This window comes from Hordeum vulgare, chromosome 7H (assembly GCF_904849725.1).
Source record: "Hordeum vulgare subsp. vulgare chromosome 7H, MorexV3_pseudomolecules_assembly, whole genome shotgun sequence".
Classification (NCBI taxonomy): Eukaryota; Viridiplantae; Streptophyta; class Magnoliopsida; order Poales; family Poaceae; genus Hordeum; species Hordeum vulgare.
Genome location: NC_058524.1, coordinates 246207478 through 246219173, shown reverse-complemented (window position 1 = coordinate 246219173; position 11696 = coordinate 246207478). Strand labels below are relative to the sequence as shown.

The window sequence follows — 11696 nt, the reverse complement described above, 5'->3', positions numbered from 1 at the left end:
GAAATCCTCTATGACGAAGCTCGCGATCTCGTCGGACTCCTTAGTAGAAAACCTTAACTCTGAGATTACCCAAAGCATCACCGGAATCCCGATGCACAAGGTATCTCGTCAAAGGTAAAACTACTCTAGCAAGGCTGCCCGACGTGTCGACGTGCTCGATAGGAGCCGTGTATCTCGTTCTTAGGACACGACGGAGGAGCGACGCGTACGGTGGCCTGATAGAAATCGCCCAAGTTGCCCTGGGTTGGCCCCGCACACCCTCTCCATCCCATAAGACCTGAGTTTGTGTGAAATCGTGCAAAGACTGCCCTTCCTCTAAAGGAACCTGGGTTCCTACTTCCTCGAAAATTGTCTCGACGCGGGAGCTTAGCTCCGACAGAATTGCTTCATGAGGGGCAGACCTGGCTATTTCCTCGCGGAGGTCAGGCAAGCCGCCAACGGGAGGTTGGTCTAGGGGAAAGTCACCCTCGTTAGGCGCTTTGGCCATGACGAGAACGTCGAGATCCGCCCTTTGCGGGATTGGATTAGTTTGCTCGTTGAAATGCCATAAAGCGCGAACCAACATCCGTGATACGAAAACCAAAATAAGAATGAGGAAGAAAAGATATCGTGATGTAAGTCAATGATCATGGGGCATCTGTTTTTTAGGACTCACAATTTCCTACACTGTGCCTGTAGTGATTTCAGAATTCGGCAACTTCGCCTACTAAAAGATCAGTTACAAGAGCACAATGCTTTTTGTGGCTTCCTGCTCGGCAGAGAAGCCATGCTGCCGGGGTGGTCCTGTTACCCGGAGAAGATTTCTTTTCTTTGCTGATTCCTCTCAATGAAATTTGCCATGTTGCACTAAGTTACTTACGGATGTATGCATGCAGTCCGGGAACACTTTGGGGTGAACACCCATCCGAACAAGTAGGGTCAATAGTTCAGCATTTAGGCTGTAACATTTAGCAAAAAACGAATCTTAAACTCAACAAGTGCTCTCCGAACCAAGCTAGATAGTCTCCTATCACTAGGCTCACCAACCAACCTGGACTTTGATTCTTTCTTATTATTCTAACCGGATATAAAAACCATAAGGATTGTTTCCAGCCGAGAGTTCCCATATGACATAAGCGCTCTTGGGTGGGGTGGCCCCTCATTCGCCAGGTCTTTGAGTGCCCGTCGTACCACGTGGTTGGTACACTAGGCTGATAGATACTTTACTTTAAGGATCTGGCACCTTCGCTAGACGGAGAGTAAGCGACTTCTATTAGCACCGGACCGTCGAGTCGAATTTCTCGTGTCATGTGCAACGTCCATCAATGGTGGTTCATTAATGTCCATAGATTTAGACTCCTTCCCCCTTCCCTTATACGCAAAAGATTGAGAGGGGCCCGAACCCAAACTGAGAACGTAAACAGAATTCGACTCACTCTCGTATGGCTCGCCCTCGAGCCCTGGGCGAGTCGGCCGGGTCTTTCCCTCTTGTTCTGTTTCCGCCACGATAAAGACGCACGGAAGAACTATGGTATGCCTAGCGCGTGGAGGATCCGTTGAGAGTGTCCCTTGTCTCGGTAGGGAACAGTACCTATTGTCTTGAAAAAAAAGGTCAGTGCTACGGTTCCCTATTGTTTGATCCAATATTGACTGGTGCGGATCACGTTCTACTACCTCCGGTCCGTGGTTCGACCTCCCGTAGTGGTCCTTGCTTTTCTTTTTTGAAAGCTCCGCGGGGCCAATTTTGCGTACTTGCTCAGCGTGCCCCCTTTCGTCGAGTGCCCCGCCCGGTTCACAGGGCTGTTGGCCTACCAAGCAAGCACTTGCCCGCTGCTCCTGCCGCCTGCCAAGTGGGCTCCGCGCTTGTTATCCTGACTGTTCTCTCTACTGGGCCCTTTCCTATTGCTCTAACCATAAGCTATGGCAATTCCAGCTCGCACCCACTCTGGCCCGCCCAGCGAGGCTTGAGTGAGCTCAGTGGTCAGCCCCTGACGTTAGGGGTCTTTCGCTTTTGCCAGATCTATAGAGATATTACGAGTCCTCCGTCCCAGATTCCCTCGCCGCGGCCATCTGGTTCACCGGTACTACCAAAAAGTCTCATGCTTACGTTACTGTGACTGATATATAAGTATGATCTCGGACTACGAAGACCCAGTTGTGCTTCTGGTTTCCATTCTCATCATCATATTGAAGGAAACTCCTCGTGCTCTGCCATAAGAACTTGGAGTCCGTATCATGGTGAAGGTAAGGTAACGCTGTGATTCTTGCTCAAAAAACTGACCGAACACGTTCGAGTTATTGGCTCGTCCGACCCGGCAGCATTCATGAGTCGCTCGTTCAACTGTCCCTCGGAGACACGGTCGAGAAGTGCCATGCATGGTCGCCCCCCCTGTCCTTTCTTTCTCTCGGTCCCACCAGGGTGGGCCCCTCTGGGGTAATAAAGAAATGGATAAAAAAAGGGGACTTCTGCTACGGGCTATGCCACCCATTACTTATGAGGGAAGTCGCATCCGTCCCATCGCAAGCACCTACAATGTCATGATCACATTGGTTTATCCTTTTTTGGTAGTTCAACGGATGGTCGCCCCTCCAACAAGAAAAGGTAGAAATATGGAAACTTCTCTGCCATTTAGATCGGAGAATTTATAGAGGAAATCGGGTTTTAAATTTCCAGAAACCACACGATTATATAGCCAAAGGGAATACGCCGCGCCTAAAATCATCCCAAGCGCAGCTAATGTGGCTACTAAGCTATTTCTTTGGAAAGCTCCTACTAAGATTAGAAATTCCCCGATAAAGCTGCTAGTGCCGGGTAAACTCATATTGGCTAAAGTGAAAAAGAAGAAAATGGTAGAGAAATTCGGCATGGTGCTCACTAAACCTCCATAATATCTAACAAGTCGAGTCTTATGTCGGTCATATAGAACACCAACACATAGAAAAAGGGCTGAAGAAACCAGTCCATGACTTAACATAAGTAAAATGCTACCTCCAATTCCCTGTATGTTCGATAGAGCCTAATATTCCCCCAGAGTACGCTGCTTACCCCCCGAACCGTACAAGATAGTTACCACCTATCATACGGCTTTCTAACTCCACTTCTTTTTCTGGTCGTTCCGCTCTGTCGGATCGATGGTAGTCTCAGAGATCTGGTAACCTCCGACATTTTTGACAACACGCTTCCTGCTTCCGTTTTGAGTTGCGCATCTTTCTCCCCGGGGCATACTATACAATAGTATCACATCGTAGACCCCCACCCCAACTCTATCTTCCTTATCAGTGAACCGGAACATAGTGCATAGGTGCTCTTCGATGATGCGAGGACGAGACGAGGTGACATACTACGATCACGCACTGAAGTTCTGCCCTTCGGCTCGGCATATGGAACCTCTCAGCTGCTCCCTCGGGATAGGTAGGCCCACCCCCCCTTTCCCGAGAGGCGGCCGGGCTGTGTTTCCCCTGCAGCCACCCAGTGGCGGCAGAAAACGAAAAAGGGTGGGCTCCGTGCGGTTCGCGTTTTATTGTAAAGAGAGAGCTTTTCATTCTCTTATAGAAGCCCGCGCCCACGCGGGTAAAGCCCAGCGAAGCTGCAGGGAGCACTGAGCAATGGGGGGATGAGGGCGACTCCGCCCACGGGTTGGACCACACCACAGGCAAAAGTCCTTCCACGGCAAGAGAAGGGTGACCGGAACAAGAAAAGGGAGCTAGTCGTTGGAGGGAAGACAAGGCTCGTTCCGTGCGACTCCACAGAAGAGTACGCGCGCTAGAAAAGGCAGCCAGCTTAAAAACGCTAGCTAGCTACTTTTCTAGCCTTTTTTAGTTTGGTTGCCTACGCTTGCTCTCCGGCGCGCTACGACAACACCCCCTGCTTGCTTCTTTCTGTTCGACGCGGAGCTCGCCGCCTCCCCACCCTTGCTTAGCGTTCCACTTGTGATCCTGGAGGATTTGGAGAAATGCGCCCGACCATGAAGAATGGATTTTTTATTTTCTTTCATGTGAACGGCCCTATCTTGTAAAGAATGTTTTTTCGTGCTATAGACCACGTTGAGAAAGACCAACCAACAACACAAATAAAGACCGTTCCATTTGGGTACCTCGAAAGGGAGGTGCTCTTTATGATGCTACGGACGGCTGTCCGAAGTGCATGCAATGACGGGCTCGGATAGGATAGGATTGTGCGCGCCGGCCCCTTCGGGTGTCCATATTTTGGCCGACCTTAGCGTATATACTATGTTATGCGGCCGTAATATTTTGATACCTTCCACCGCTGTTACGCCAGAAATCCAAGGTTCCACACGAGCTCCTGTTCTGCGGCGTGGTGGCAGGACCGCTAGGGGATTGGCTCCGGGTGTAGGTAGGGTCAAATCCGCAGGGGTCATGCAAATACATATGCCCCTTCCCTTCTGCCGAGTTGTTTAGAAGGCGCTTTCCGTTCTACGGTCCCTCGGAGCGAAGGGTTAGGCAGGTAGTACGGGCCCTCTGACTTCCAGCTATGTGTTGTGTGCGACTCCCGCGAAGCGAATGAAGGGAAGCTCTTCGAGCTTTCTCCGCCAGCGGCTTATGTAGTGGTCGGCATTCCTACGTGCTCCGACTGATCCCCACTGGAGATTATATGAGGGGTCTTGGAAACTGTCGTGACGCTTTGGTGACGAAGGTCACCGGGGTGACTATGGAAGGATTCCGTGGTAGTCTCTGACTCCCTCCAACTCAATCAATATCAAGAACATGTCATGAGCATGGGGGTTTGGCCGACTACTAAACTAGACTATTGGCTAGGGCTTTTCTAGTTATAGCTTCTATAGTGAGTGGCCCTTCCGCTTTGATCTAGTTGTAGTTTGTATTGTACTAAATTGAACACATATCAAAGAAAGGCGATCAATCAATAAGTAGTTGCCCTTCTCCGGCCTGGGAAAAGCAGCGAACTCGTTAAACTAGGGGCTTTTTTATTCATGGTCGCTACTGTTGTATTGTATATTGTCGGGGGAAGCTACTGCTTTTACGACAGCTCCGCTTCCTCGTCTTGCTTCTACTTTGCTTGTTTGCGCGAAGGCTTAGAGTCCTTTTCGCTAGGTCCAAATTCGTCAAAGCGAAAGATCTGATCCAACGGAAATCCCGCATATTGAGCGCAGCTGATATGTGGCTACTAGGCGCGATCATCCCGCATGCCATAAAATAAATACTTCTTTTTTTATGGCCCGTCATATAAAGATAGAATAGATATGGATAGAGAGACATTCTATTGATTCGCAAAATGGCTCGTCGATCCAAATGAATCATTCTTCTGGTCTCTCTCTGCCCCCCCACCCCAAAACTGACCCACGACACAGCGCCCATTCGTTTCGCGCGCGGGAAGGCAACGAAGTTCAGTTCGAAAGACCGCAGCGGAGTGGAGCAGCCGCGACACGAAGTTCCTAACCTTAGCTGGATCTCGCTGGTGCCACCTAAATGGTAGGTATAGGCGGCGGATGTCTGACGTTTGGAGTTGTCGTTCGTGCACCTGTCCCCAATAGAAGAATGAGTGATCCCTTCCCCTGCGGATCATGGCCTTACCACTAGGTCCCCGATGGCCAGCGGGGGATTCGGTATAGCAGCTCACGTTCGTTTGCGCTTCGCGTTCCCGCTGGACTGGACACGTGTTAGCTGTAGGAAGTATGGTTACGAAAGTGACTTAGGTTCGCCAGTTCAGGCTCAACTCCTCGCTTTACGTTAGCGGACTTACAGGTCGGGCCGGGGCTCCACGCTCTTTCTTTCTGTGTGGGACGATGCCGGGGAATGTGTCGAGGCGGCGAACAACAACAAGAAAACTAACTACATTTGCTTTTTCCCTCCATGAGATGAGCCAGTGCATTGGACCGATGGATAATAGAACTGAGCTGGCCAAACGCTTGGGCGCTCTACATACGATGTAGAAAAAATCAGATACATATCGATTTCTTTCTGATGGATCCAGAATAGATAGATATCTTGTATCATCAATAGATAGAAAGAGGTCAACCCTTATTATTGATAGAAAACCTTTCGATCTATCAGAACAGATCAGGCCATCTATCAATCGATTTGAATCATCTCGCTTTTCGTTCATTTCAGCCACGCCATAATAGCCGCCACAATAAGAAAGAAGCAAGCGAAACAGCTAGAAGCGCTCGCTTCGCCGTGCCCAACAATTCTTATTCACGGGAAAGCCAACCGAAAGATTCGATTCAGACTTCGTAGAGCCGGTGCTGCTGCTGTCTGCGTAGGGCCGTCCCCCACTCCCGTCCCGGGGCGCTAAGGGGTTTTGTTTTAGGAACAGACGGCGGTGTTTTGCTGACGCCTCGAATCGACGCTTTTGTTGCGACATGCTAAGTTTTCTCCCCTATTGCTAGTAGGTTGATGGGTCGCACGCCCGGCACACATGTTTTGGCCTTGCTTGTGTGTCCATAACTCAAAATAGGTGACCTAACGGCTGCCGTCCGACTAAACATACCAATAGTCACCAAATTCATATGGGCTACTGAGGAGTAGGCAATGATCTTCTTAAGATCGATCTGTCTTAAAGTGGTCAAGGAAGTATATATTATAGCAATCGCGCTTAGAGTATAAATGAAAGGAGTGAAACAAAGTGTCGCTTCGGGAAACATGGGTATTGAAAATCTTAAAAACCCGTAGGTTCCCAATTTTCAAAGAATTCCAGCCAAGATGACGGATCCAGCCGTAGGTGCCTCTACATGGGCTTCGGGTAACCAAATATGAACTGGTACCATAGGCACTTTGACGACAAAAGAGGCGAAAAAAGCAATCCATAGAAGGATTTGGCGCCACTCACTAAATTCAGTGGTTAATAAAATTTGTAAATCGGTGGTTCCTGTTTGGAGAAGAATCAACAGAATAGCTAATAGCATAAAAACGGATCCAAGTAAAGTATATAGGAAAAACTGATATGCTGCCTTGATCTTTCTTTGTCTCGAACCCCATACCCCTATAATGATGGTAGAGTCAGGGGTGGCCCTAAAGCGGAATTGACCGGTGGTAGTTGGTCGAAGCTCCAGTGGGTAGCCACTCCCTTCTCAGGGAACCGTACGTGAGACTTCCACATCATACGGCTCCGTCCCGAGCTTCCGTCGTCGGCCCTTGTCATTAGACCACTATGCTTGTCTTTTCCGCCTTGACTCTCGAATCTTTTGCTTCTCGGGTGGTGGCGAACAATGCTGCTTGCGTAGCGGGAGATGCCCGCCCGTCGTTTAGGCCTGCTTCCTGCCCGAAAGAAGGCTAGCCGGACTAGTGGTAGGGGACCCGACCATAAAAAACCCTACCCTATTCTCGAACCCTCTGCCGAGCTCTACTCTGCCCGCATTTATTTGGAAGGGGGCTAAAGAAATGTCTCCACCTGCTGCCAACAGTATTTCTTCGAAATTCTACTGAACGGGTCGATCCTCCCCTCCGTTTGTTTTAGCAACTTATCCTAAGGTCTCTTCGCCAAGAACTCTCCGGCAACGACAGAGGAACTAACCTGTCTGCAGTGGCGGGGCGGCTTTTTTTTTGAAATAAGACCTGGACGATTATCCCTACCCTCGGTAGCTTACGAGTTTACGTCCATCCCTGGTCGGGTACAATTTCCTTTATTTTTATCCCTTGTAGCCGTTACCCGAATTCGCGCAAGTGTGTCCACACCCCCCTGACTTGACGAGGAATCCATTCTCGTGAACAAACACACCCCCTACACACACCTAGGAGCACCCCTTCCTGCATATCCATACAAGACCTGAGTAGGCGGGTCGAGGTCCTACGAGGTACCCACTACTCGGAGTACCCTCCCACCAAAAAAAAAATGTGTGGTTCGGTGGTTCGACCAGAAATGCTATGCTTACGCACAAGACTACCCCTCTTCCCGAAAGCTTCGCGGGGACCTTTACTACTTTACGACGACGGGGGACCGCCCGTAGGGGGTTTACTGCACAAGGCCCCTGCAGAGGAAAAGCTTGATCCCAGCGAATAGAAGATGCTCAGCTCCGCACAACATAGGGATTGGCACGCTTTCGGAAAGAACATAGAATAGTAGAGGATCCAGCATGCAGGACACGACGATCATTAGAAATTCACGAATTAGAAATGCTGTAATATACTCTTTCCCAAAACTTCTCATACCAGACCAACCCACTGAAATGCAAATAGGGGTCAGAAATGTGGTCAATATCACGAAGAATAATGAAAGACCGTCTATACCCATATACAAATGGATGTTTTCATAAGGAAGCCATCGAAGGCTTTCCACAAATTGAGATTTGGCCGTAGAAGGATCGAATTGTATTCGAGGAACAGGGGGATACAAAAAAGTAATAAGAGAAACGCACAGACCAATCAATCGTATCGGTCTTATTGAAGAATTTGGAATGAAAAGAGGAGTAATGCTTCCTAGCACGGGACAGAGAATAGGACCACTTAGATCGAAATAGCATTCACAGAAATGTTCTAACATAGAGTAGAATTGAACATTGAAAAGATTAGTTGACAACAGTCAATCAAAAGATGGGGCGCCAAATTACTAAACAATAGGGGTCGTTCTGTGCAAGTCAGCTGAACACCGTAATTGATGAGTGAGTAGGTGGGTTAGGTGCACCCCTCGCCCAGTGGGAAGTCATGAGGCTAGCCCCCCCCCCCCCCTGAATGAAGAAGTAGTGGGGCCCCCTGCCCGCCCACGTATGCGCCTTTATTTAGATTCTAACTAAATATTATACTGAACTTTATCCGGGAATCTTTCTAAAGAATCCATCTGGCAAAACAAAATTTGTCGATTTCAATCTAAGGTGCACCTTGCCTTTTTCAGGTAGCTTTGTTACGCCTATTCAGCTAGGTGGGGCATTGGTCATAGCCGAAGTCGAAGGGAAAAAATAAGGTAATGAGATGATGGTGCCATCAAGAAGTTTTCGACGAACGTAGTAGCGGCGAAAAATGAAACTCTTGCATGAAAGACCGGATTTGATGCAAGATGAATGGCGTTGGGGTTTTTCAAATGAAACCCGCGATCAGAAAGTCACCAACGGAGCCATACAATCTATCTAGTAGTGTGCCATGGCATGGTACTCCGCTTCGGCAGTGGAAGGAGAAACTGTCTATTGCTTTTATCTCATCCAAGATAGTGTCTCGTCTCCCCATAAAATAGATAAGCCTGTAGTTGAGCACCTATCTGAAGGCCCAATCGGCATCAGTAGTTGCACGCAACTCTAACGAAGACGATGACGGAAAAAAGGACGGCTCGAGAAAAGGTACCTCGAATATATCTAAGAATCCGATGAACTGCTGCAAAGTGAACTGACCGGGGGGCAGCCATGAAAGGCTGACTTTCTTAGGAAAAGCCATCTGGGCAAGAGATCGTCAGATAAACCAAACTGCCGACCTACTGTCTGTACTGCGTCGGATCAGATAATGGTGAGCCATCAGTCGGACGGAGTTTAACGTAAAGCTCCAAGGGAGTGTCAACAGTCTTCTCATCATTGAGTTGAGCTCGAGTGATCAAGTCATGACGTTATTTGATCTGAGATACCAAATATCCACGAGGAGAATGTGCGACCTCCAAGCCAAGAAAAGGCTTAGGGCGCGTCAGCGCCTTCATAGCAAATAATTGATGAAGGCGACACTTGATCAGCGATATGGTAACGGAGTAATCACCAGTCAGTTTGGTATCATCAACATACAACAACAGAATAGCACGTCCTCGAGGATAAACTGATACGAACATGGCCGAATCATGATCACTCCGAGCAAACCCTGCCTGGATAACATAACCACTGTGCTGAACTTCAAAAACCGACGCTATCGGGGCTTGTTGAGACCATAGATCGCTTTGCGTAAAGGACAGACAAGAGAAGAAGTCAGAAGGGCAGGTTCTCTTTCATCCGTCTTTTCTAGGTGCGCATCTCCATCTACTAAAAGTAGGGGTGGTTGCCATAGATAGATTGGGTCATTCGTAACCTGAGCAATAACCGATGCTACTACAGCAATAACGGAAATAACCAATGCTACAGCAGAAACTACAGCTATACGTGGCGGCCCCACACGCAGCTTTGTTTAACAAGCATCACCCTTCCTTTCTTTTCAAATGCTTCCTCAGTCAATCAGCAGCTTATTCGATTCCTATTCTTATTAAACATCTGATATAGATGGTGGGAACAATGAAGCAGATTCTTCATCTGTAGGTTGCAATCCGTATGATTTCTTTTCTCCATCTCCTGCTTGTGTTTCACCTCGCACCTAAGCATCACGTTCCTAGGGACAGAGACATCTGCACTCTAAGGCAATCATAGTACTACCAGCATGGTTACATCGTTCTGCGGGCAAGCTTCAACTTCAAAGTCACCTGATTTGGCACCAGCCAAAGGAGTAGGAACAGCAGCTGGGGAAGCACCATTACCATCCATGGGATGCTTTGTGAACAGCCCCCTCTGTTCAATACCGATACCTGTCAGATTCCATAGCTGATGAATCTCTTTCTTTTTCCACTCTTTCCCCGTCACGCAAGACGCTTTTCTGGCACAAACCTAGTAGTTATTTGTCCTACTGATCTTGGGTGAACTGATGACACTGATGCTCCAAGACCAAGAGTTTTCACAGCAAAGCTATTGAAGCTGCTCCCTCCCATGAATCACAGCTTTCTGGACGCACTGCTTGAACACCATGGAGCAAGATAGAGAAAAAACTCCTATCCCAGTTGATCGAGCTGAACCCACCCACCGCCGGGCAGGTGCATCAGCCTCTTCTTTCTAGTTTCCGACAGGGCTACCCGCACTAGCCTCTGACCTCTACTCCAAAACCTGAACTTCATAGATCCGAAGCCTAAACCTTCACTACTTCCATCACTTCACAGAGCAGGTCTTGTTTTCAAACTTGCTTTCGGGTTAAGTGCAGAAAATCAATTCAATATTCCTGTCATTGAGGATCTATTAGATGAGCTAGATGGTGCACAACTGTTTTCCAAACTTGATTTGAGATCAGGTTATCATCAGATAAGAATGAGAAGAGAAGACATTCATAAAACAGCTTTTAGGACATATTTTTGTCATTATGAATACTTAGTGATGCCATTTGGACTCACTAATGCACCTGCTACCTTCCAATCTTTAACGAATCATGTTTTTGCTCCGGAAATACCTTTTGGTATTCTTTGATGATATTCTGATATATAGCAAGACCAAACAAGCTCATCGCACTATCAAGTCAGTCAGGAACTAGTCTGCCAAGCTTAAGAAGAAGTGAAAAGTAAGCAAGTTGTCATCTAGTGAGGGCTAAAAGACACGGAGAACATCCCCCCTCTATTTGCCAATAGCTTCCGCCTTCCTCTCTTTCATTTCATGTCGGTTCAGCCGAGCCAATAGATTCCATAGGCGGGTCAGTTATAGCTGTAGTAGCCTTTGATTAGGTCCTTTCAATAGACTTTCCGTAGCTATAATTCGATAGACTTTCCATAGCTCAGTACTGCTGATCGTTGACGCCCGCAACTATACTTACGGCTGTACTTGTGAAAAGAGATAGAGTCGTCTCGCTATGACTCAAAGATGGTCAAAAAGCTAATAGATGGGCCACAAAAGGTAGAGGAGAGGGGGTAAGAAGAGTAGACTTACTACTGGATACAAGATAGGGTATACAGCTAAAAGGGTGAGATAGAGGAATGAAATGAGCCAGTGAAACGGTCCACCACCACAACCAAGACCCAATTCAATACCAAATATCCAATTTTCCCAACC

At 48.0% G+C, this 11696-nt stretch overlaps 2 protein-coding genes across 3 annotated transcripts; both read right to left on the bottom strand.

The window, feature by feature from the left end:
* Window positions 1–809: 809 nt before the first annotated feature.
* On the bottom strand, window positions 810–6645 carry LOC123406975 (NADH-ubiquinone oxidoreductase chain 4). 2 transcript variants are annotated; one of them, XM_045099995.1, is made up of 3 exons: window positions 6431–6645; window positions 2567–2986; window positions 810–912 (listed from the first exon to the last, which is right to left on the bottom strand). In XM_045099995.1, exons 1-3 carry the CDS (start codon window positions 6597–6599, stop codon window positions 824–826), a joined length of 678 nt encoding a protein of 225 aa, XP_044955930.1. In that variant the 5' UTR covers window positions 6600–6645; the 3' UTR covers window positions 810–823. The 2 variants fall into 2 exon arrangements, with proteins under 2 accessions (XP_044955930.1, XP_044955931.1); XM_045099996.1 differs by having other exon boundaries at window positions 2567–2989; window positions 6434–6645.
* A 1016-nt stretch (window positions 6646–7661) lies between these two features.
* On the bottom strand, window positions 7662–8544 carry LOC123406976 (NADH-ubiquinone oxidoreductase chain 4-like). Its single transcript, XM_045099997.1, has one exon. The coding sequence runs from the start codon at window positions 8432–8434 to the stop codon at window positions 7907–7909; it is 528 nt and encodes a 175-aa protein (XP_044955932.1). The 5' UTR covers window positions 8435–8544; the 3' UTR covers window positions 7662–7906.
* Window positions 8545–11696: the final 3152 nt, after the last annotated feature.